General features: G+C 42.9%; 1 protein-coding gene across 1 annotated transcript in view; it reads right to left on the minus strand.

Moving 5' to 3' along the window:
• Positions 1-1,745: 1,745 nt before the first annotated feature.
• PARM1 (prostate androgen-regulated mucin-like protein 1) overlaps positions 1,746-27,143 on the minus strand; it is a 124,072-nt gene continuing 98,674 nt past the window's right edge. The window contains exons 3-4 of the mRNA XM_061145785.1: positions 23,049-23,127; positions 1,746-5,972 (exon numbers count right to left, since the gene is read on the minus strand). Coding sequence (XP_061001768.1) covers positions 5,888-5,972; positions 23,049-23,127 — 164 coding nt within the window. The 3' untranslated portion in view covers positions 1,746-5,887. The remainder of the gene's footprint in view (positions 5,973-23,048; positions 23,128-27,143) is intronic.

The raw sequence follows: 27,143 nt of genomic DNA on the forward strand, positions 1-27,143 counted from the left end.
AGACAGGTGAGCGTGGTGATGGAGGCTTCAGACAAGTGGGGTCAGTGATGCCGAGGGCAGCACCCCCAGGTCCAGGCTGCTGTGGACTTATGCTAAACTCCTGTGGGAGTGATGAGGCTGCAAGTGGACAATAAGAGCGAGGTTTTCACTAAAACCCTGGGCAATGGCAGTGCCCTAGCAGATCGGGGATGAGGGGAGGCAGTCTCCTCCTTGGCACAGAACACAGCCTGGCGAGGCAGCAGGAGTCAGCAGAGAGGTGACAGAGCCTGGCAGGGGGACATGTGCTCGGGAGCTGACTGGGCTTGCTCTGGGCTGCATGCCAGGCACTCTTGAGATAGCCCGAAATAGCTGAGGGGGGACTTTGCAAGGGATGTGAGAGTCTTAAGACCTGGATTATATTTACATCAGATACCAGTCCCTTGGGTGGAAAGAGGTCTGGTGACAGATAGACTTGGTTTGAATCCCACCTCTACTACTTACTAAACTGTAAATACATGGAGAGCAGAGGGCATCTTTTTCATTATGGAGCAGACAGAAGGATTCAGTCCATGCATGAATGAATTCGATATCCTGGAACCTCAGCTTCCCCATCTGTAGGATGACGAGAGTGTGAAAACCACTAGAGGTGATGTAAGGAATACATTAGACAGTTGTCCACAGGCACCTAAAGTTCTTCATGAATATGCATTACTTCTTTTTTTAATAGTAAATATTCAGTGTCTTGCTTAAATAGAAACACCATATATTTGTTGACTAGAACTGATTAATACTCTTTTGGTCAAGAAAGCAAAGTACATTCTACACACACCAGAGACTACATCCTTTAAGAGATCTTATGTTTTTCCCAGTTTGATCAGTGCTGTCTTTTTATGATTATTTATTTATTTGGCTGTGTCCACTCTTAGCTGTGGCATGCAGGATGTTTAGTTGCAGCATATGAGGTCTAGTTCCCTGACCAGAGATTTAACCTGGGCCTTCTGCCTTGGGAGTGCAGAGTCCTAGCAACTGGACCACCAGGGAAGTCCCTTGATCAGTGTTTTTAATTGTCACTTATGACTCAATCCTTTCTGATGAAAATCAAAATATAGCTACTAGCTACTGGGGCACACTGTTGAATTTTAGGAGAGTAAAAGATTGGAGAAAGGTTACTCAGTGATTAAAATAGATTATGACTTGACTTGGAAAAGCTATGCTACAGGGGAAAAAATTGATCTGACCCAATAATTCAAAAGATGTGAACACTACAAATTATTATTAGGCTTTCCCTTTCTATGCACACTTAATGTGCTTTCTGACCAAACCTGTGAAGGCACGCTTGGAATAATGGAGTTAATACGTGTTTTTAGGCCCATGGCAGGTCCTCTGAATGATCAGTGGGGAAGGGCCTGTTTCATGTCTTGTCCTCTTTGTCCATCTTGATGTCTCCCCATCAATCCTCCATGTTGTGGCACTGAAAGTCAGGTATCGAAAGGTATTAAGTCTGACCTTAAGTTTAAATCCATCATCAAATCATCTTGCTCTAGTTTGCAAGTGTATCCCTTTCTTTCCTATGTTGCAAGATGCCTGGGCTTTGCTATTGCCGTTTTCTTCAGAATTAGAATAGTCTTTGGTTGGCTTCTGGGGGTGGGAATAATATTCTGGATGATTAAAACTGCCTGCTATTTAACTGTCAGATAGGATGGGTATGCTGAGTGTTTTTGAAGGAGAACAAAGCAAGTATCAAATGTACTGCTACCACCTTAATATAACTTATTATATATAACACTTTATTGAATCAAAGTGTTTCTTTTTTACAACTATTTTATAAGGCATGGTGTATAGTTAAGAGTAAAATCACTGCTTGGAAAGTTTCTTCATTTCTGACATCCTTCAGTTCTGTTTCAAGATCAGAGAGAACTTCCCACTCTGCAGAAAGTATAATTTATTGTTGTGGGATAAATTTTCTCTAAGAACAAGCCATGGCTGCTTAACGCAAGCAGTACGGAGCACAGCAACCAAATGGCTTGAATAACAAAACATATCAAAATGTGAATCACCACTGTCAGATGCGAGCTTTTAAGAACTTTAATTGATATAATTATCATTAGTATGCAATAGGTCTTACAACAAATGTAGATACAATGACATCAAATAGCAAAGAAGTTGCACGTCTTTCCATCTTTAAATGGTGTGGGCTTACCCCAAGAAAGCAATCTGGCACTGGTCTCTTGGTTAGCACTATTACCAATATCACCTCGCACTTAAAAATCCAAGTTGAAATGGTACATTCATTTGCCAAAAGAGGTAAAAGGCAAAGAAGGTGAATCAACGTGCAAATTAGCATCTGGCCCAGTCGCAAAATTCATTTCCCAGATGCGAAGGATTGACCCATGCACCCCTGCAAGCAAGACAAAGGGCAAACAGATGATGGTAAACCCAAATCAACTCCACAGAGAACTCAGAAGACTTTAGAATGGTAAAGGCCAGGTCCACAGGTGTTAGCGCTCAGATATCCACACGTGTTACCCTAACTCAACAGTCTGTGAGACCTGCGTCCTGGGCCATCCTTTCATTCAGGGATGGAAACCCTCCTTTGTGGTCCCAGGAAGTCAGGCAGGAGCATTGGGGCATAGCTCAGAGCTCTAAGAGCTGTCTGTATGTAGCTATTATACAGGTGTCATTTTACACATTTTAGTAAAAACAACACACCAAACAAGAAACCAAGATCACTTATACATCTATGTAATACTTAAAATGTCTATAAATATTTTTCTCCAGAAACTGAAAACACTGTAGACATGACTTCATTAATCCTCACAGCAGATTTGTGAGGTAGCATGGGGTGAGGTCCATAGGACACCATCACGCCTGCCTAAGAAATGAAGACACAGACGTCCAGGGAGGGCCAGAGCCTTCATCAGGGCCACAAGAAAACAAGGTTGAAGCCCATTCTGTCAGCGTTTGTAACCTGTATTCTAGAAGGGGCTTCTTCTAGTGTTAGTGACATTCTCTCTAACACTTTCTGACTAGTCCAGTGCCTGGATGGTATGTGGTTGTTTTGGACCCACTGGAGTCATTTCCCTTGTGTAGACCTGAACAGACTCGCTCCCTGAGATAAAGGACGTCACTTATTGGCATATGTTGTGTGAGTGTGTGTGTCGAAAGCAGTTGTTAACATTTTTGGCCAACTCAAAAACAGAAAAATGCACTTGGCAAAATAAGGTTCAACCCATAGGTATTTTCTACTAGCATAACAAGGACTTCCCGAGGGTTTAGGGGAAGCTGTCACCTTGCAGAATGCATGTGCTGCAGGTCCAGAGCCCTCTCTTTATCATAAAGATCCCGAAGTTCATCAGAGCAACCAACCTATTAAAGGCTCTTGGACAACAGCACCTTGGTGAGGAAAGCTGCTTGCTGACCCAGTGATTTATAATTGGTCAGGATTCCCTGGGAAGAGGTTGGTCCCTCTCACCTAAGTGTTTTTAACTGAAGCAACATCCAGAAGACCACCTCTCCAAAGGGGCTTCATAAACATTTTGTCAACATATCTGTGTCCGAGTGAAAAGAAAATATATGGAAAGTCCTTTGTTTTTGTTGAAGTGTCCTTTGCCAAACTGAAAGCCTATGGGGGGAAGGCTATGGGTAGGAAAGACGGACAGTTATTCAGGCCAAGCATTGCTAAAAGGGGGCATTCTTGGTCATTCCTGGCCACTTTTCTGAGAAAGTCAACTTTTTAAAAATTTTCAAAATCAGAGATATGAGAATTCCTGGAAGCCTACTTCTCATTCCCTCCTCTTGTTATAAAATACTTCTAGGGGTTGCTCACTCTCCTTTGGTACCTAGGGAGTTTAGGATTAATTTCTTTCAGAGCCAGGGGTTGGCAGGCTGTGGAAAGTAGCACAGGTCTAATGTTTCTGACACCAGAGAGGTTTAGAACTGCCTGGCAGTGGCCGTTTCCATGTCGGTACTTCGTTGGGTCACAGCAAGTGACAGGATGAGTCCAAGGTCAAGTTTCTGGACACTAAACAGAGTCATGGCAGCAGGTCCAAGTTTAGAAATAAAAAATGCAGTTTCACGTTCTATATGATAGCGTCGGACAAGAGAACACATTTTGAAACAGAACTTAATGTATATTTTGTACTCCATGAAATCAGACATAAGATGACAGTTGCTATCACCAGGTGTTTCAGGAGGACAGGGTTAGAGCCATGAAATAAAGCTATCTAGAAAACACAGAGGAATAAAAAGGCAATCATGCACAAAAACAACTCATCAAACTAAATACTTTAAACACAACGCCAACAAACTAAATACTTTTCAGATAAAAATTTAACGAATCATTTCATTTAGTTAAAAGTAAAAACTATCACTAACCTGGAACGTCTTGCTTTGTCACAATGGGCATCACAATAAATTAGGGTCTCTCACACTTGGCACTATTGACATTTGCAGCCGGATAACTCTCAATTAGGGTGGGCTATCTTCTACATTGTGGGATATTCAGCACATCCATGGCCTCTACCCATGGCCCCTAGTACCCCTAAGGGGTGACACTCAAAAATTATACCAGGCATTTTCAAATGTTCCCAGTGGGGCAGTGGGATGAAATTACCTGCTGTTGAGAACATGGCCGGAAATGGATGACCGCAAAGACAATCAGTTCTTTCTCAAAATTCGTGACACAGGATTTTAAAACTGTGTACCCAGGGGTGTTCATCTATTAAATGGCAGAATTAGTAAGGTGAGCATTTGGGGAAAATAAATGGATTAATCATGGTGTCCATTTCCTATGGAAAAGGCTCATTGAGTAATTGCAGAAAAACTAGTGCCTTTAAAAAAATTAAAAAAAAAAAGTTTACAGCCATTATCCAACAGACAGTAAGGCAGTGAACCAGTCGCTTTGTGGGTAGAAAGCAAGGATTCTACAGGTTCCTCCATGCAGCGGATGCCTCTGACAGTCACTGGGGGCTGATCCTACCTTCCTTAATGAGGTATTCAATGCATGTTGCCCCCACTTCCTTCCCACCCTCCTCCATGACCCCCCACCCTACACTCACTCCACATGCCTCTCTCTTTCTCTCCTACAACTAAACTCATCGCACAGCCTTCTTCTGTGGAGCCTGCTTCTGTGGAAGCAACTCCACTGAAAGCTTGCGGGCTGGGGTCCCAGCTGCGGTTGGCTAGATAACCGGGCATCCTTAGCAGACACAGATGGCCTGGAGGGGTGGCCGAGGGGCTGGCACGCTGAGATCCGACAGCAGTCTGCTACTCTGTAGTAGTACTCGGCCGGCTGGTCCCCTCCAGGGCACCTTCTTGCTTCCTCTCTCCATAATTAGGCAGCTAAGAAGCTGGCCTCCAGCTTGCAGAGCCAAGCAGGTATCCGATCAGACACAACCAGATAAACCAAGATTAAAAAGGAATCTGAGAAACCCCTGCTTCCTTACCTGTAGGGCAAACTCCTCCCCGCCCTCATGGCCTTTCCCCTCATCGAGATTTAATGTAACTTCATAAAGAAAAGTTTAAGAAATACCACACACAGAAAGTTCCCCTAAAATTAACCCCTGATGACACAACTTGATCCATCCCTCTTCCTGGTTCTTCTCTCGGTGGGACCCCCGCTAGGTACAGACGTCACCACCGTGGCGTCCAGCCTGGACGGCTCAGGGTTGGCCCAGGTCCGCTGCATATCAGACTCCACTCACTTTTAAATAATTTTGTTTTTTTTGTTTTTTTGGTACCAGAAAGGAGAAGTTGCAGCAGCCAGAGGAGAGGGAGGAAAAAAAACAAAACAACCAAACCAACAAAACAGGATTGTCGCTCAAGGCGCCTCAGGTACTTGTTATTAATTCTACTGGATAAGCACTGATAAATAAAGACAGTTATTCCTCATCCCGGGCACATTCTTTCGTTAGGAGTCGTCATACAGAGGGTTGTTGTAGTTTCCCCAGGACCCGTAGTCATGGTCGTCCAAGAGCCTTCCGTAGGAAGAATGCCTGGTGGGAAGAAGAGGCTGTGGTTAGTTGGAGAAGTTGCCCATGTTGTGGACAGCCCCGTGCCCTGGGGCCTGAAGGGGAAGGGAAGATGTGATTCTTCACAGGACAAACTCTTGGCAGCAGACCCACCAAGCAGGGAGGCCCCAGTCTGCAAACTCCCTGTAAGTTATGACCGATCCACTGGGAGCCCTATGGGTGCCTTTTGTTGAGATCTGCTGGGTCCCTCTCTCTCCTTGACCTCTGGTGCTGGAGAAGGAAGAGGCTCCATTTCCATGGCTAGTTAATAAGAAGTAAGGGGAAAGCAAAGGTTGCATTCCTGGCATTTTGGCTTAGGTTCTGGACTTCATTTTCCCTGAAATGATAATGACAGAACCAGACTCACTGATACTCTCACCACCCCCTGAACTTCATATAATGTTTTATCATCATCTACAGAGTTTTTCTATGTTTCATGGTCACGTGAGCCTCAAAATAAAGCCATGGGCCAGTATTGCTTATTCTTACTTCTTCGATGAGGAAAATAGGGCTCGGAGATGTTAACAGACACACCCAAAGTCACCCAACTGAGCTATGAGTTGAGCCCCCACCTCTGGGATCTGAACCCAGTGCTCTGAGCTCAGCTTCTTAGAGTTTGATTAGCACCTGAGTTCAATGGTAATATGCACTTATCAGGCTTTGCTGGGTCATTCCGGGAACCTGTTCCACAATTAATATTGTTTCTAGAAGAAACTGAAATCAGATTGTTATCATGCTTCCATTTAAAACCATTGAGCAGCCCCTCACCCCACACACAGTAAAAGCCACAGTCACCATGATAGTTTGCAAAGCCCTCCAGGGTCCGGCTCCTGCTATTACCTCTCCGAGCATATCAGCTACTATGCCAGTGCCTCTTGCTCTTTCTGCTCATGCCTGACACACCTTTTTCAGGGCCTTTGCACTTACTGTTCCCTCATCTTGGAACATTTTTCCTCCAGATCTCCACACAGTTCTTTTCATTTTCTTCAAGTCTGCACAAATTTCACCTTCTCAAGGAGGCCTTCCTTAGAAAATCTATTTAAACTTGTAACTCCCATCCCACAGCACTCCCTGCTTAATTTTACTCATAGTACTCATCACCTTCTAACATACCATATAATTTACTTATTTATACTGTTATTGCCTCTCTCCTCTAATTAGACTTCATGTATGGATTATTTGCCTGATTTATTTGTTCTTAACTGTAATTCCAGCACCTAGAAGAGTAAAGCCTCAATAAATAGTAAGTCCTCAATAAATGCTTATGGAAGAAATAGTGATTGGGAAAAAAAAATATCCTGAAAATTCAATCTGTTCACAAGATGGGAGCTTCTTGGAAAGGATTATGTCATTTTAAGGCTAAAACTAATGACAGGACTGAGAGAATATTACAAAATGAGACTCTGGTGCTTCTGAGATTCAGGCTAGCTTGTGAATTTTTACACCTTGCCACTGGAAATCAGGAATGCTATATATATAGTACAGACAAACATACCCCCCTAATTTCTGTCTCACCTAAATACGAAAATCAAAACAAAACGAAAATACAACCCAAGAGGCACAAAAAGCATTTGTTATATACTTCTCTCTGTTGCTAAAATAATTGCTGTCACTCTTCTAAACTTACTTATATCTGTCAGGTATTTGAGAAGAGATGATCTTGAAAAGAACCAGATTCTTGATGTGTTGGCTTCAGTCTCTTAGCTTTCAAGATTCTGATTTCTGTCCTGAAGGCTGCCTCAGTAGACCCAGTCTATATACCTGAAAACTTCCACAGTGTACTTTGTTTTTAAAGGTGCACGAAGGAAAGAGGTCACAAATAACACACCACTGATCTATTGATTGGCAGGAATAGGGGAGGTTAGTGTAGAACACTCCATCCACACTTAATTCCTCCAACTCCAATCAAAGCCTTTAACTGGATGGTTGAGAAATGGAAGCTATGGGATGAATAAGTAAAAACCTAGGGATTACAAGACTGGGGCATCCTGACTCTTTGTGCTCTCAAGGACAGTAGCCAGCCCACCTGACTCCTCTGTCCATGGGATTTCCCAGGCAAGAATACTGGAGTGGTTGCCATTTCCTCCTCCAGGGGATCTTCCTGACCCAGGGATTCAGCCAGCATCTCCTACATTGGCAGGTGGATTCTTTACCACTGAGTCACCAGGGAAGCCCTTATAAGATTGGAGCTGGGCCTAAATTTCAGCATGATTTACTGTGGCAAGCCTGGCCAACAAGGACCCAACAAACACATTCTCTTATTGATAGAATTCTCCTGCCTCACCTTTGCATGGTAATTTAACTTCTCACAGCATTTTTATATCTATCATGTAATTTTATTCTCATAAAATATCAGTTGAACCTATAGATGTACATCCTAGACTATAACTTTAACCCCATATTTCTTCATCTACAAAATGGAGAAACAAAAAAAAATTGCATTAGAATTTTTGGATGGATTAAATGAGGTAATGCATATAAAAGACCTGGCACATAGTAAAGGCACAATAAATGTTGGCCAACATTGCTTTTCAATTTTTATTATAATGAAACATATAGGAACTCATGGTAGATCTGCAAAGAATAAAAAAGTTTACTAAGTGAAAATTGAACCTCCTTCACTTTCACCAGGAACTCCTGAAACTACGCCCCAGGCATGATTATAAAACCAGCTTCTTATATTATCATTCAACAAAATTATTACCATGCTGGAGTCAGGTTAGAGGATTAAAAAATCTTCTGGGCATCAGGTCTTACTGCTTGTGGTTATTGCAGGCAAGACTATTTGATCAGAGCTATACCTGAACCTCTTGTGTTGTTAAGAGATGTCTACTACGACTACTATTACTACCACACACACACACACACACACAAGTAAAATAAAGGAAAAAGATGGAGCTTTCCTTTCTTGTTGTCTTCTCATTTGAATGAACTGTGAGTTGAACGAATTACTGATAAATGAGGAAAGCAATGTAAGAGACAGAGATAAAATGTATTTGGGAATGTACTGAACCCGTGGTAGTGGAGTTGCTCAGTCGTGTCTGACTCTTGTGACCCCATGGACTGTAGCGTGTCAGGTTCCTCTGTCCATAGGACTCTCCAGACAAGAATACTGGAGTGGGTATCTATGCCCTTCTCTAGGGGATCTTCCTGACCCATGGATCAAACCCAGGTCTCCTGCATTGCAGACAGATACTCTACCCTCTGAGCCAGCAGAGAAGCCCCACCGAACCCAAAGGGCATGTTTTATTATGAGCCTAAACAAGAATTGGGTGAGCTGGAATTCAAGCCAGATTTGGGTAAATCCTGTAATGCTGCAGAAAGAGGAAGACAATCATTTTGTGTGTGTGTATGTGTGTGTGCGTATGTGTGTGTGTACATGTCTGTGAGATAAGTAGAGAATCATTAGTGATCACTTTCAACTAGCTCTCCAGGTCAGAACTTCTTAAATCATGGCATGTTTTAGATGGAAATGGGGGACTTTTCAAGATTGGCATTTCTGGAGCCTGAAGTGGTGAAAAATCTCCCACTCCCACAATTAGGAAGATGGGGCTTAGCTCCAGGGATCTGAAAGACGGTTGCTATGATGTCATGGGGAGGGCTTCTACTAAAACTAAGGTCAATTGGCTCTGTACTGCAAGGCGGCTGATCTAATTTCAATCTGAAGAGCCCTCTGTATGAATGACATCATCGTCAGGTCAAGGAAGTTTTGTTTACTCCATTGCTTCATAAAGACCGGCAGGCAGCCAGCACAGCTAAGGTTTCCATTTGCTGTGCCTTGGCTCCCCTAGATGGTAAACCTCCCGGGGGGCAGATTATGACTTACTTTGCTTCTAATTTTCTGAATGTCTGCTATGTTGCTCTTAACACAATGATACTTTTATAAATACTTGATGATCACTGCTTAGATCCAGTGTAGCATATGAACAGGACACAGAGAAAATACACAGTTTCCTTGGTCAATACCAGCAGGGATTAGTATGTGCCCAGTCACTTAGTCGCATCCAACTCCGCGACCCCGTGGACTGTAGCCCGCCAGGCTCTTCTGTCCACGGAATTTTCCTGGCAAGAATACTAGAGTGGGTTGTCATTTCCTCCTCCAGGGGATCTCCTGACCCACATTTCCCGTGTCTCCTGCATTGCAGGCGGATTCTTTATTATTGGGATTAGTATGGCCTGTAGCCATCCGCACATATATGGAATCTAGAAAAATGGTCCTGATGAACCTATTTTGGCAGGGCAGGAATAGAGACTTTAGCAGATGCAGACATAGAGACTTGTAGACACAGAGGTGGGGGAGGGTGTGGAGAGGAGACGGGGTGTTGAACTGAGACAGTAGAATTGACATATATACTATCGTGTGTAAAGCAGAAAACTAGTGGGAAGCAACTATATAGGAAAGGGAGCTCAGGTTGGTGCTCTGTGATGATCTGAGGGATGAGATGGGGGGAGGGTGAGAGGGAGGCTCAAGAGGAAGGGGATGTATGTATACATATAGCTGATTCACTTTGTTGAGCAGCAGAAATCAACACAACATTGTAAAGCAATTATACTCCAAAGAAAAAAAAAGGAACACAGAGGGCCAAAGCCACAGTTTTGACCTTAAAGATTAGAAGAGGAAAGAAAATTAGAACTTCTCCTATGCAATGACATGGCTTTAAAGCATTCAGCATGAGCTCATAGCCCCTGTAAATCAGTGACACTATGCTTATTGTCACTGTTGTTCTACTGTATCAGATGGTTTAGTTAGCTAACAACAGAACCCAAGGGGACAAAATGGAATATGATTTATGTGAAGCCCTTGCCTCATTGATTTCTTCTCAAGTGGTTTTGCTCTAACAAAGCAGCAGTCCCCACTCTCTCTCCCCCCGCCCCAGTTGATCAGTGATGCCTTCTTGGTGACAACTGGTAAATGTAGTGGTGACGCTTGTGGTTTGAAGCCTTTTCCACAACTGTGAAAACGTACCTATTTTAAGATAGCTATAGCATCAATACTTAATAGAACTTAGTGGTCTTTGAAAATGAATGAGGTGTTTATTGTTTGTCGAGACAAACATATTTTAGAAAACACCTCCTCCTTTATAAGGGTCAACTCCAGGTCTCCAACAAGTCTACAACTTGGCTTATTACTATTCCTCCTAAGGTCCTCTTGTCCCTAGTTAAATGTATCTTGCCATTCAATCATTGGGGCTTATTACATGCTAAAAAGGAGAGTTATAAATATGAATAAGATATGGCTTAGTGCTGGGAAAACATAACTGAACTCGCAGCTCATTAGTCATTAGCCGTTAAGCCTTAGACTCACATCATCCATTAGCAAAGCCAGTTTTGTGTAGCTGTCACTGTTTTCTTTGTTTATGTCTGTGGCTTTTTTTTTTTTTTTTCTGATTCTCATTTCCCTGCCTGGCTTCTTTCACTTATTCATCAGAAAGTTACCATTGATCAGGCCTTATTCTGGGGCCTTATTCCAGGCTATTCTAGTGAACTAAAAGACAGAAATTCCTGTCCTAAGGGAGCTTACATTCCAGTGGGAGCATCCCTTAGAAGAAATGAAGTAACTCTCATGGTTAACAACAGAGTCCAAAATGCAGTACTTGGGTATAATCTCAAAAATGACAGAATGATCTTGGTTCCTTTCTAAGGCAAACCATTCAAAATCACAATAATCCAAGTCTTTGTCCCAATCACTGATGCTGAAGAGGCTGAAGTTGACCAGTTCTATGAAGACCTACAAAACCTTCTAGAACTAACACCAAAAACGCTGTCCTTTTCATCACAGGGGATTGGAATGCAAAAGTAGGAAGTCAGCAGATACCTGGAATAACAGGAAAGTTATTGGCCTTGCAGTATAGAATGAAGCAGGGCAAAGGCTAACAGAGATTCATCAAGATAACATGCTGGGTATAGAAAACACTCTCTTCCCAAAACATAAGAGATGACTCTACACATAGACATCACCAAATGGTCAGTACAGAAATCAGATTAATTACATTTGTAGCCGAAGATAGAGAAACTCTATACAGTCAGCAAAAACAAGACTGGGAGCTGAGTACCACACTGTTTTGCTACCCAAAACTGGCTCAGATCATGAACTCCTTGTTGTAAAATTCAGACTTAAATTGAAGAAAGGAGGAAAAAACCACTAGGCCATTCAAGTATGACCTACATGAAATCCTTATGACTATACATGAGAGGTGATGAACAGATTTAAGGCACTCAGTACAACTGACTGAGTGCCTGAAGAACCATGGACAGATTGTATAGGAGGCAGTCACCAAAGCCATCCCAAAGAAAAAGAAATGCAAGAAAGCAAAGTCGTTGTCTGAGGAGGCTTGCAAATTGCTGAGGAAAGAAGAGAAGTAAAGAGCAAGGAAGAAAGGGAAAAATATACACAACTGAATTGCAGAGTTCAGTTCCAGAATATAGCAATGAGAGATAAGAAAGTCTTCTGAAATGAGCAATGCAAAGAAATAGACGAAGACAACAGAATGGGAAAGACTAGAGATCTCTTCAAGAAAACTGGAGAGATCAAGGGAATGTTTCATGCAAAGATCCCTTATTGAATAGAAATAGTATGGACCTAACAGAAGCAGAAGAAATTAAGAACAGGTGGCAAGTATACACAGAATAACTGCACAAAAATGATCTTAATGACCCGCAAAAACATGATAGTGTGATCACTCACCTAAAGCCAGACATTTTGGACCTTAGGAAGTGGGCCTTAGGAAGCATTACTAAGAACAAAGCTAGTGGAGGTGATGGAATTCCAGCAGAGCTATTTAAAATCCTAAAAGATGATGCAGTTAAACTGCTGCACTCAATATGCCAGCAAATTTGGAAAACTCAGTAGTTGCCACAGGACTGGAAAAGGTCAGTTTTCATCCTAATCCCATAGAAGGGCAATGCCAAAGAATGTTCAAACTACTGTGCAATTGTGCTCATTTCACATGCTAGCAAGCTTTTGCTCAAAATCCTTCTAGGAAGGGTTCAGCAGTATGTGAACTGACAACTTCCAGATATACAAGCTGGGTTTAGAAAAGGCAGAGAAACCAGAGATCAAATTGCCAACATTCACTGGGTAATTGAGAAGGCAAGGGAATTCCAGAAAAACATCTACTTCTTTATTGACTATGCTAAAGTTTTCGACTGTGTGGATTGCAGCAAACTGTAGAAAATTCTTAAAGAGATGGGAATGCCTGACCACCTCACTGTCTCCTGGAAACCTGTATGTGGGCCAAGAAGCAACAGTTAGAACTGGACATAGAACAACTGACTGATTCAAAATTGGGGAAGGAGTACGACAAGGCTGTAGATTGTCACCCTTTTAATTTAACTTCTATGCAGAGTACATAAGGCAAAATGCCAGGCTGGATGACTCACAAGCTGGAATAAAGACTGCTGGGATAAATATCAACAACCTCAGATAAGCAGATGATATCACTCTAATGGTAGAAAGTGAAGAAGAACTAAACAGCCTCTTGATAAAAGTGAAAGAGGAGAGTGAAAAAGTTGGCTTGAAACTCAACATTCAAAAAACTAAGATCATGGCATCCTGTCCCATCACTTCATGGCAAATAGATAGGGAAAAAATGGAAACAGTGGCAGATTTTACTTTATTGGGCTCGAAATTCACTGTGGAGGTGTCTGCAGCCATGAAATTAAGTGTTATTTGCTCATTGGAAGGAAAGCTATGACAAACCTAGAAGCATTTTAAAACACAGAGACATTACTTTACTAACAAAGGTCCATATACTCAGTTCAGTCGCTCAGTTGTGTCCAACTCGTTTTGACCCCATGGACTGCAGCACGCCAGGCCTCTCTGTCCATCACCAACTCCTGGAGTTTACTCAAACTCATGTCCATTGAGTCGGTGATGCCATCTAACCATCTCATCCTCTGTCATCCCATTCAATCTTTCCCAGCATCAGGGCCTTTTCAAATGAGTCAGCTCTTCACATCACGTGGCCAAAGTATTGGAGTTTCAGCTTCAACATCAGTCTTTCCAATGAACATTCAGGGCTGATTTCCTTTAGGATGGACTGGTTGGATCTCCTTGCAGTCCAAGGGACTCTCAAGAGTCTTCTCCAACACCACAGTTCAAAAGCATCAATTTTTTGGCACTCAGCTTTCTTTATAGTCCAACTCTCACATCCATACATGACTACTGGAAAGACCATAGCCTTGATTAGATGGACCTTTGTGGGCAAAGTAATGTCTCTGCTTTGTAATATGCTGTCTAGGTTGGTCATAGCTTTCCTTCCAAGGAGCAAGCATCTTTTAATTTCATGGATGCAGTCACCATCTGCAGTGATTTTAGAGCCCCCCACCCCCACAAAAATAGTCTGTCACTGTTTGCACTGTTTCTCCATCTATCTGCCATGAAGTGATGGGACCAGATGCCATGATCTCAGTTTTCTGAATGTTGAGTTTCAAGCCAACTTTCTCACTCTCCTCTCTTACTTCCATAAAGAGGCTCTTTAGTTCTTCTTCACTTTTTGCCATAAGGGTGGTGTCATCTGCATATCTGAGGTTATTGATATTTCTCCCAGCAATCTTGATTCTAGCTTGTGCTTCTTCCAGCCCAGCGTTTCTCATGATGTACTCTGCATGTAAGTGAAATAAGCAGGGTGACACTCCTTTCCAGATTTGGAACCAGTCTGTTATTCCATGTCAGGTTCTAACTATTGTTTCCTGACCTGCATACAGATTTCTCAGGAGGCAGGTCAGGTGGTCTGGCATTCCCATCTCTTTCAGAATTTTCCACAGTTTGTTGTGATCCACACAGTCAAACACTTTGGCATAGTCAATAAAGCAAAAGTAGATGTTTTTCTGGAACTCTCTTGCTTTTTTGATGATCCAACAGATGTTGGCAATTTGGTCTCTATTTCTTCTGCCTTTTCTTAACCCAGCTTGAACATCTGGAAGTTCATGGTTCACGTACTGTTGAAGACCAGCTTGGAGAATTTTGAGCATTACTTTGCTAGTGTGTGAGATGAGTGCAATTATGCAATAGTTTGAGCATTCTTTGGCACTGCCTTTCTTTGGGATTGGAATGAAAACTGACCTTTTCCAGTCCTGTGGCCACTGCTGAGCTTTCCAAATTTGCTGGCATATAGAGTGCAGCACTTTCACAGCATCATCATTTGAAATAGCTCAACTGGAATTCTTCCACCTCCACTAGCTTTGTTTATAGTGATGTTTCCTAGGGCCCACTTGACTTCACATTCCAGGATGTCTGGCTCTAGATGAGTGATCACACCATCGTGATTATCTGGGTCATAAAGATCTTTTTTTGTACAGTTCTTCTGTGTATTCTTGCCACCTCTTCTGAATATCTTTTGTTTCAGTTAGGTCCATACCATTTCTGTCCTTTATGGTGCCCATCTTTGCATGACATGTTCCCTTGATATCTCTAATTTTCTTGAAGAGATCTCTAGTCTTCCCCTTCCTATTGTCTTCCTCTGTTTCTTTGCATTGATCACTGAGGAAGGCTTTCTTATCTCTCCTTGCTATTCTTTGGAACTCTGCATTCGAATGGGTGTATCTTTCCTTTTCTCCTTTGCCTTTCGCTTCTCTTCTTTTCACAACTATCTGTAATGCCTCCTTAGACAACCATATATATCCTACCATGTGCAAAATAGAGAGCTCGTGGGAAGCTGCTGTGAAGCGCAGGGGTCTCTGCTCCATGCTCTGTGATGACCCAGCGGGGTAGGATGGGGGTCCAAGAGAGAGGGGATATCTGTATACATATGGCTGATTCACTTAGTTGTGCAGCAGAAACTAACACAACACATTGGAAAGCAATTATGCTCGAATTTTAAAAAAAGTGAACCAAATACCCTTAGTCAGGGATCAGCATGTTCAAAAAAACAAAGGCATGAAACAATAGAAGATTATACCTGGGAAACTTTAGAGCCCTGTGTTTTTAGAGTGTTGGGAGGTGAAAGTAGAGTAGAGTTACTTCAAGTCTGGTCCTTGGACCAGCAGCTTTGGCATCACCCGTGACCTGTTGAGAGCTGCCAGTGTACGGGCCCCAGCCTGCCACACGGAGTCAGAACCTAAGGGGCTGAGACCCAGGAAACTCTGTTTTCAGTAAGCTTGCCCACGGGCTGTCATGCACATTGAAATTTGAGAACCACCGAGTTAGAGAATCAAGTCAACTAGACCTACAGAATGCCAAAAGCTGGTCTGAAAAGACCAATGTGTAGCAAACAAATGCCAGGAGATCTTAGACATCATGACTGGCTCCTTGTGCGCCTGCTTTTTAAACCCAATAACATCCAGGAGGAATCCAGTTGTAGAAAATGTCATCACCAGAAGACTTAAAGCAAAACAGGTTACTTCTAACAAGATGCCTTAAGAGCCAGGTCCTGTTGTGTCTACAAATCAAGATCACAGTTATTTTTGTGATGGGAACAGCCTGTGTTGTCTGTCTGGGTTACCAGCACACCTAATTACAGCAGCATCCCCAGTACTGTAACAGATATGGTCTCCCACCCGGGAGATTATCCTGTGGCCGAACAGTTTTAAGCCAATTTAAACAAAAACAAAACCGACTCACCTCATTCTTCAATCATCACTAATTAAAGACACCCTTCTGCTAGAGGCAGGCAGGGCTTTTGCTTTCTTTTAAAGTTGCAAACAAGCCCTGGAATAAAGACTTCACAGAGATAGTTTCTTTCTTCTTTTTTTTTTTTTTGTGGGTACCTCCCCCCCCCCCCCATTTATTTTTATTAGTTGGAGGCTAATTACTTTATAATATTGTAGTGGTTTTTGCCATACATTGACATATAGTTTCTATTAATGAATGCAGCACGAGGATGCCACTTCCCAGGCATTTAGAAAAAGCACAACTGAAATTGCTGGGCCGGAACATGGAAGTCTTCACATCAACATGTAATTAGAAAAGTGAGCTGCTGCGTCGTCTTCCTCCTCCTCTGCTCTCTGCTCTCCTTTGAATCCCTGATGCCTGGGGAATGGGGCTGTTGGTGGCTACCATTTTACTTAGCAACTAAGCAGGAAGCACATGATGTCAATTACAATGATGACAGTACTGACCCTACCATGGCCCTCACTTCAACCCTGGGACCTGAATGTTTATCTGTAACATAATTTAATCCTCATAACAAGCCTGAGTTAGGTGTTCGTGTTCTAGTTCCATTTCATAAGGGAAGAAGCTGAGCACAGAGTGATTAATAAACTTGCCTTAGAGTCTGTGTCCTTAACCACCATGTAATATGGTCTTTCCAGGTTGCCTACATTCATTCCTTCATTTCCTCTGCCAGACAACCTTGAAAGATAGATGTTATCTGCTCTATTTTTTCAGGTGAAGAAATGAAGGATCAGGGAGATTATAATTTGCCCAAGGCCACCTAAATAGTAAGTAGAAGGGTCAGGATCTAACCTGATTACAAAGCCCATGTTCCTCCCTCCACTCCATACTCCTGCCGGCTACAGTGCATGGGCGGATAGTAGAAAAGAGTGTTGGAAGGTTCTGGGCTGTTCATTTTTATTAGCTGCACCTAAACATGGCTTATGTTACAGAGAGATGAGGTCCTCCAGGCAGGAGATAATGTGACAAAACTAGCGGTCACGGATCCATAAAGAGCGGAGTGTGAAAATGGATGGCTGATCAGTTTACCCAACAACATCAGAGGGAGTTAGAATTTGGCAAAGAGGTGAAACTCTCAAGCCACTCTTTTGCAGAACTCTCAAGGAGGAGGAGGCCCTTTTTCTGGTGATGAGGCTGCCCTTTCAAACAGACTCTTCTTCTGCAATGGCCCAGACAGTGGCTGGGCCAGGCTATAGCCCAAGCCAGACGCTAATGGCTCCTTCATGGGCTGTGATTTCAGTCACTTGCTGCTCTGGCTAAATGAGGTGAAAAACCACAGACAACATACTTCTTGTCATTTTGCTGTTCTCAGAAATCTGGGACAATAGGAATGGAAGAAATTTCCAGCCAAGGTCAAACTTAACCTTAGGCACGCATATGCATAAGCACACACACGCATGTATGCACATTTGACAACTGAGCCAAATGTATTTTTGACGAATGATTAGTGCATGCTAAGTCACTTCAGTTGGGTCCAACCCTTCGTGACCCTATGAACAGTGGCCCCCCAGGCTCCTCTATCTGTGGGATTCTCCAGACAAGAATACTGGAGTGGGTTGCCATTTCCTCCTCCAGGGGTTCTTCCTGGCCCAGTGATCGAACCTGCATCTCCCGCATTGACAGGCAGGTTCTTTACCACTAGGGCCACCTGGGAAACCTCTTAATGATTAGTGGGGCTATCCAAGAATCTGGCAGAGTAACACTTGAAGGGGTTTTAGCACAACCTTAAGATTTATGAGTGCTATTAACCTCCTTATGTTATCATTTTTCCAAAATAATTAACATAGCAGCAGAAAGGGGTTTTCCTTAGGGGGTTTCCAAACAGGGGTCTGATCACTTTATCCATCCTTAAGTCTGTAGTGCCAAAAATAATGAACAATCTTATACTCATACCACTGGGGGCTTTTCTACATTAAGAGGAGGATCTGCACTATGGGGAAGAGAAACAACGACTAGTTCAATTCAGTCATTCACTGAATTTATTATGTGGAGAAAGCTTGGAGAAAAAATATATCTTAAATTTTTAAAATAAAATGTTATACAATTTTAATCAGCACTCATTAGAACCAATTTTAATGACCTGCTAACTAACTTTTCCAAACCCACTAAGTTCTGAGATGGCAGAACTGTGTCTTATCACTGATAATGACCCCAGGGCTTAAAAGAGTGCCCGGCACATGGCTCATGCTGAGTAACTATCTATGGAGCAACCGTCTTACTGGGGTTCCTTCCAGCTGACCACTTTGATGATGAGGACAGTGATGGTGGTGGCAGAATACTTGGGAAGCAGCGTCCATCCTCCTCCAAATGATGCTATCAACAGTTAAAACTACTGTCCTCATCCTAAAGGGGCTTCCCTGGTGGTTCAGTCGGTAAAGAATCTGCCTGCAATGCAGGAGACCCAGGTTTGATCCCTGGGTTGGGAAGATCCCCTGGGGAAAGGAATAGCTACCCACTCCAGTATTCTTGCCTAGAGAATCCCATGAACAGAGGAGCCTGGCGGGCTACAGTCCATGGGGTCGCAAGAGTCAGATACAACTTAGTGACTAAACCACCACATCATCTTAAAGAGGAGGGACGTCAAGGTTAGTGAATCTTTGTTACGTGCCAAGGTGATGGTATTAATAGAACCTGCTAGAAAATGTGAGGACTGGGACAGAAACTGACATGCCCCTGATCCCCAGTGGAATCTCAGTTCTTAGTTTCTGTTCTCGTCTGCCTGTCTGTGCGGCAGGCTTCAGGTGGTGAGCTTAAATTCTTGCCTGGGGTCAAGAGGAACAGTCCTGAGGTTATTTCAACATTATTTTTGTGTGGAGAGAGGGAAGTGTTTCTATTTTGTACCACAGTCTGTGTGCATCTTCCTTTTGGTGACCGAGCCCTTTGGAACTCACCATTGGTGATGCCAAAATGACTCCAAAGTTTCTCTGTAAGTTCCTTTTTTTGAATCCCACCCTGAATCTCACAAACACAAAGAGAAGCTCTGTGACAAAGTAGGAATGAAGTACTCAGAAAGGTTCATAAAAGCCAATGTAACTCGTAATTAAAATGCAGTGTTTCCACTGTGATAAACTAGTAATTAAGCCAGATGGAAAAGGGTAACATTGAGTAAGATATAATTCATAAAACTGTTTGATGCTCAAGGAAATACAGACTTAATGAAGAGAAAGATAATTTTTTTAAAAATCTGAAGACCCTGAAACCTTTCATAAAGGCTTAGACACAGATAATGCTGACACTTTAATTCCAGTTTCTCTTTGAAACCTTTCTTTCCTGTTCTTTGTACCTGAGATAAGGGTGATATTACAAGGCATTCTCATACTTGACACTCTCATTAGATTGATTTGGTTCATATGTAGACCAAAAGATAGAGGGAGATAAAAGGGGAGTGGGAGGGGAGGGCTTCCCTGTGGGCACTGGGCTGGGCTGGGGTGACTGGAGAAGATGAGAGGCAGCGGAAGGGAGGTGTGGTTAGAGATGAGACACTAAATATATGAGCTCTGAGTGGAGACCAAGACAGGCCCCTTGAGAAAGAAGCTCAGCAGTGATGAAAAAAAGCAGGAGCACACCTGTGTGCACTACCGTGTCTATGTGCTTGCATGTTCTTATGTTTGGTTGTTCATTTATTCAGTGTATTAAGCATCTTCTTCATGCCAGCAAAATGCTCACAGATAAAGCCAGGATCCTCATGCAGCTTACAGTTTTATGGGGAAAAGAGACAATAGACATGCAAACAAATATATATATATATATATATATATATATATATATATATATATATATATATATATATATATATATATATAAAATGAAATCACAGATAGTGATGATAGCCAGGATGAAATTGAGACACTAGAAGAAGAAATAACAAGGGACCCAAACCAAGAGGAGGGACCTCTCCTAGAGGATGTCACTTGAAAGCCATGTCTGAGGAAGAACTAGGAAAAAAGCCATGTATGAGGAAGAACTAGAAGAAAAGCCATGTATGAGGAAGAACTAGAAGAAAAGCCATGTATGAGGAAGAACTAGAAGAAAAGCCATGTATGAGAAAGAACTAGAAGAAAAGCCATGTATGAGGAAGAACTAGAAGAAAAGCATTTCTGGGAGAGGGTCCAACAAGACAAACGCTACTGATGAACCTATTTGCCGGGCAGGAATAGCCAGAGATGAGAAGAATGGACATGTGAACACAGGCAGGGAAGGAGTGGATGGGATGAACCGAGAAAGTAGCACTGACATATATATATATATATATACACTGTCGTGTGTATAAAGAGATAACTACTGGGAAGCTGCTATATAACACAACGAGCTCAGCCCAGGGCTCTGTGATGGCCTAGAGGGGTGGGATGGCAGTGGGGTGGGAGAGAGGCTCCAGAGGGCGGGAATATATGTATACATAGGCTGAGCACCTAAGAATTGATGCTTTCGGACAGGAGCTGCAGAAGACTCTTGAGAGTCCCTTGGACTGAAAGGAGATCAAACCAGTCAATCCTCAAGGAAATTAACCCTGAATATCACTGGAAGGACTGATGCTGAAGCCTAAGCTCCAATACTTTGGCCACCTGATGCAAAGAGCCGACTCACTGGAAAAGACCCTGATGCTGGGAAAGATTGAAGGCTGGAGGAGAAGGGGATGACAGAGGATGAGATGGTTGGATGGCATTACTGACTCAATGGACATGAGTTTGAGTAAGCTCCAGGAGCTGGTGATGGACAGGGCTGCCTGGCGTGTTGCAGACCATGGGGTCGCCAAGAGCTGGATATGACTTACAGACTGAAGAACAATAGCTAATTCATGTTGCCACAGAGCAGAAACTAACACAAAATGGTAAAGCGATTATACTCCAATTAAAAAGCCAGTCTCTCTCTCTCTCTCTCTCTCTCTCTCACACACACACACACACACACACACAAGAACCAAGGGCCTAGAGAGACAAGGAAACTAGCGTGTCCTAAAAATTGGATAGAAAGCCAGTGTGACTGCAGCTCACCGGTTAGCAGGGAGAGAAATGTGTGATGAGCAAGAAGGCATGGGCAGGGTGGGTCCATGAAGAAACCCAGGACAAGCTGAAGAGTCAATTGAATTCTAAGAGCAGGGGGAGGCCGCTGGGGGTGTTTGAGGGAGGGAGTGACAGGTCAGAGGAGATTCTGAGCTGATTCTAACCAGGCCCCGGCAGCTGGGAGGATAATGTATGGGGGTCAGGGGCCAGCGTGCTCCTCACAGGGGCACGTGTTCCTCCTGTTCCTGTTAGAGGCACTGCACAGGCTGGTCAACCAGAGTGCTGCTCGCCTTTTGGCATTTAACAGGTGGCAGGACACTCGGTGTGAAGAATGTGGTCTTTGAGAGTTTGGGATTTTACAGAGTGCTAGACAACAAAGGGGGCTTCTGAGGTGGTGCTAGTGGTAAAGAACCTGCCTGCCAATGTAGGAGGCATAAGAGATGTGGGTTTGATCCCTGGGTCGGGAAGATCCCCTCAAAGAGAAATTGGCGAATCTCTCCAGTATTCTTGCCTGGAGAATCCCATGGACAGAGGAGCCTGGCAGGCTACAGTCCATGGGGTCACAAAGAGTGGGACGTGACTGAAGTGACTTAACACTCCTACAGACAACAAAAGTGGGAGACTCACAGAGTACTACAACTTTCTCTTCAGTTTTTGTTGTTTAGTCGCCAAGTCTGTCCTACTCTTTGTGACCCTATGGACTGTAGCCCGCCAGGCTCCTCAGTCCATGGGATTTCCCAGGCAAGAATACTGGAATGGATTTCCATTTCCTTCTCCAGGGGATCTTCTTGGACTGGGGATCAAAGCCATGTCTCCTGCTTTGGCAGGCAGATTCTTTACCACTGAGTGACTCTTTTCATAAGAGAAAGTCTATTTTAAATCCCCTCCCCCCCAAAAAAAACCAAAATATAAGAATAAAATCTCAGGGGGGAAAAAAACCCAATTTTGTAGGAAACACTATACCATCCTTGTATTTTCAACATTTTGATTTAGAAGCAGTGAGAACCTCTTTCCAGGCTGCGTACACACCTCCATAGCAGTATTCAGAGCATCAATTTTTAGGAACCATCAAGCCCCCCACCCCCGCTTCTCCCCCATTTCACAGGTAAGACAAGGTGGGTTCAGGAGGCACATGACTTTCTCAGGGTGATGATGTGATTTAAGGGCAGAGGACCAAGGCCCCAGTCTCCTGACTCTGGGTTCATTCTCCTTCCATTACATCATCATGCTGTATATTCTTGCTGATTTCTTCTGCTCTGCCAGCTTTCAGATACCGTCCCATCTATTCCTGTCCAGGGTGCAAGCCGCTGGCCATTTTCACTTCCCTGCCAAGATTTCTGAGAGCTAAGACACTTATCAAGAAACAAGTACTCAGCAAAACAGCGCTCAGACTGGAGCCTGACAAATTGGAATTCCATTCTTTATGAAGAAGAGGAAGGTGTGTCTTACCTGATCTTCAGATACGCTGCAACTCCAAACACCAGTAACACCACAGTAATGACCGTCACCGTGATGGCGGCGATGCTGCCTGGGGAAGAGGAAAGCAGAGCAAGAAGGTGAAGGAAGGGTGTTCATTTCAGATCATTCTGCAACAAAACCCAGGGGATTAATTCTGTTATCAAAACACTTCTCAGGTTAGGCTAAGTTCAGTCAATGGCCACTGTTTATTAAGACCTCCTGGGTGACCTGGAGTTCAGAAAACAGGCCACGGTGATATTTGATTATCTTTTTAAGAATACCACCAATCTGTTGCCACTGCTGCTGCTGTTTGCAGGCAAAGTGGATTTAAAATCTCCTAAAGTCCCATTTTCTTCTTTAGTATGTTTTAGCTTGTCTTTCTAGCACTCGCAAGATATTGGAAGAGCTAGGATGCTTAATCAAAGATCATGACAAGATAATGCAATTAAAGTTTTAATAAACCAGAACCACACAGCTACGTCAGCATCCAGTTCAAAAGGGTCATCTTGGTAGGAAATGTGCTAATTTTAATGACGCCATCAAATCAAAGCATCATAAAAAATAAAACCCACAGCTTTTATTCTTGGTGAATTAGATTTTGTAGAGGATAAAGTCAAGTTTGGTATATAAAATAAGGTCAGGACTGTTAGGTAACACTATTTTTTGTTTGTAGAAATAACCAGGTACAATTATAAAGTAATATGAATGTTTTATTGTGTAGTTTAGAATCTGGCTCAAAGGCAACTATTAGGGCAACTTAAACAAAACAAAACAGAACCTTTTGAGCATGTAACCTTATGAGAATAACCACATTGCTTCCACAGATGACTACTTTGGAGCACAGCATGCTTTTTGTGTGAGCTGGTGACTAATAATGTATATATTTCAGTTTTATTTCACCTCAGAAATGCAAGAATCAATTGGGCCCTTGTCTCTTAGTTAAAGTGACTTTTTGAAACTAAAATTGTTATTAGGGGCCCCATTTACTATTTTAGGCCACTGAGAAATTATTTTCTACTTGAACAAATGAATGGGACTCTTAAACACATTGGGAAGAGCTTCAGATCTAGAAGATGTAGATTCAAGTGTGGTTCTGTCATTATTAGCTGTCTGAATGCGGGCTATTAACCCTGTTGACTCACACACTGCTCACCTGCTATATACACCTTTATCTACAGAAAGAAGAGCTGCTCTACTCGTCTGCATAATTTTAAGAAAATTAAATGAGATGCCCTATGCACCAAGATGGTGCTAGTGGTAAAGAGCCTGCCTGCCAATGCAGGAGATGTAAGAGATGTGGGCTCAATCCCTGGGTCAGGAAGATCCCCTGGAAGAAGGCATGGCAACCCACTCCAGTATTCTTGCCTGGAGAATTCCATGGACAGAGAGCCTGGTGGGCTACAGTCCACAGGGTCGCAAAGAGTTGGACACGATGGAAGCAATGTAGCATGCATGCACCCACGTGCACCAAGCTAAAGCCCTATCCAGATATGACTTCCTGGACCAGTGCCCATCTTTTATGGGTCCATCAAGGTGATGGGTCTGCCCCACATTTTTGGAGATATACCATTTGTAGATTATTTTGCCACTTCTCCTATTTTTCCCTGTCTTATGAATGGCTTTTGTGTATTGTGCTTCTCATTAGTCATTCCACCAAAGGAATTAGAGCAGAGCTAAGAAGCAAATCAGTCTACCTGTGAACTCTTTAGTAACTCCCCCAAGGTTTGGGTGAAAGAAGGCTGCAGCAGACATCCATGCCCCCACTGGTTGTAATTTCTAAAAGGCCAAGGAAGAATTGCTAACATCGAGACCAAGACCAGACCTTGATTCGTCTACACAGACTGACATCGTGCACCATTTCAGACCTCCCACGCCCTGAACACTCACACACCCATCTCTCTGCTCCTAGAGTCGTTTAGAGCCAGATTGGCATAATTATCAGTAAGTGTCTCATTCCCCATTTACTACTATCAAGATATGATTATGGCACCAAACACTCAGATATGCAGACTGGATCAAGCAGAGAAAATTCAAGATCAGATCCCCTTATGGAAAACCTCTACTCCTACTTCGAAAGGCGGCACTTAGGTTCCTGGTCTTCAAACTGTGCTGAAATTAGAACAATTCAAAGTTCACCGAAGCCTCTTAATAGCTGTTTTAAGAGCTTGAGAAACCAGGATTATTACTGCCCAATAAAATAATGGGGGTATTTCAGGATTTAAAAAGATACACTGATTGCAATTAAGAGCAGTTTTGAAAACTGACTGAATTTAATCTCATTACGAAAAATGGGAGAAGAGAAAGAATATAGTTGATTTCTCTGTCAGACCCTTCTCTCTTGCCCCAGGATATGTTTAATATAAGAAATCATAGGTTTGACCTTTCCCAGAATTTCTTCCCTAACTCTAGGCTGTTGGATCCTCTCCTATTCTGTGATTTACTGGATTTTTTTTTAATATACCACCGCTTATTGAAGATAAAACAGGCAGTTCCCACTGTACAACAAAATGAATCAGCCATACATAAATGTATATCCCCCCTCTTGGACTTTCTCCTTCCGGTCACCACAGTACATTAAGCAGAGTTCCCTGTGTTATCCAGGGTGTTCTCAATAGTTGTCTATTCTATATAGAGTATCAATAGTGTATATATATCAGTCCCAATCTCCCAATTCATCCCACCCCCTACCCCTTTCTTCCTTGGTATCCATATAATTGTTCTCTACATTGTAAAGCAACCCCAGTTCACTAAAAATTAATTAAAAAAAAACTTAATGGAGATTCCACAAAGCTTTGGTTTAGGTGAATTACATTTATTGTATTTGTCATAATAGAAATTCAAACTGAATTTGTCATTTAAAATAAAATACTAAACCTTAAAAAAAAAACAACCCAGCACTTCCCCAACTCATGTCGCTATTGTTTTTTTTTTTTTTTTTTTTTTATACAGCGAGAGGTAGAATGACTCGTTTCTTCTCTGACTGGTGGCTGTCTGGCCCTTGGTGTAGACAAGTGTTCAAATAAGGCTCTTCAAGGCTACCCTTCTTGGTCATAAAGGACAGCCCATGTGACCAAAGCTGGAATCAGCAGGTGATGTCCCCTCATGAGCCCGTGAGGGCAGCTGAGCAAAGGGGCATTTCTGAGGATTCTTACTGCCCAAGAGGAGAATGAAACATGTGAGGTAAAATAGACTATACTTAAATACTTGGGCCAGTTTATTAACTATTCTGCCACCCACCAGCTCGTCTTAGAGGGTGCCACCGTGGGGACAAGGGTCTTCTGGAACTGGAAGGCTTTCATCAGGCCCCTGTTCTGTAACGTCTCATGTCCTGAGCTTGCTCTCACCTCCATGGCAGCTGCCGCCATCAGAAGCTGCTGAGAAGCCCCTCCTGGGAAGTACCACACCTCAGGACATCACGGTCTGAACATCTGAGGGGACTGCTGAGCCAACATGAGCCCAACTGTATATAGTAACTGAAAAGGCTGGATTTCCTCCTTGCAAAAATAAATGCCATTTCCCCCTGAGTTCTGGTTAAAGTAAGCTGGAATTTCCCGTCACTTCCTACTCTTTCTTCTTCTGAGGTGGAGGCACAGGGGGAGAAAAAAATGAGGAGACTGTGATGGAGCAGAAGCAGCTCTGGAGGCATCTCTGGAGGCTCGGGCTTCTCGGAGGGGTTTCGTATTCCCCCCACTTTTGTAACAACACAGGATAAAAAACCAGAACAAGCTAAAGAATAACCTATTCTACACTTGTAGTAGTTACTTAGGTCTGGCACTGGGTCGAGAACCTTACAGCTCACATCTCATTTAATTCTCTTTATGAGGTGAGGGGAAGGAGTCCCATTTGAGAGACGAGCAGTCAAGGCTCAGAGAGATTTAAGAACTTGATTCAGATTTTACAAGCTGGCAAATCATTAAGCTAGCATTTGAACCCAGGACGATTTCCTGGGGTTTGCCTGTTTAATCATTAACATACTGGTTACATCCCCACTCTTTTTTTCAGCTTGGCCAACTCCTACGCTTTCCTTATGACAAATAAACAGCAACCCTTCTGGGAAGCTTTCCTGACACCCCGAGCAAGTTGAAG

Source organism: Dama dama, chromosome 6 (assembly GCF_033118175.1).
Source record: "Dama dama isolate Ldn47 chromosome 6, ASM3311817v1, whole genome shotgun sequence".
In the NCBI taxonomy this organism is placed as follows: Eukaryota; Metazoa; Chordata; class Mammalia; order Artiodactyla; family Cervidae; genus Dama; species Dama dama.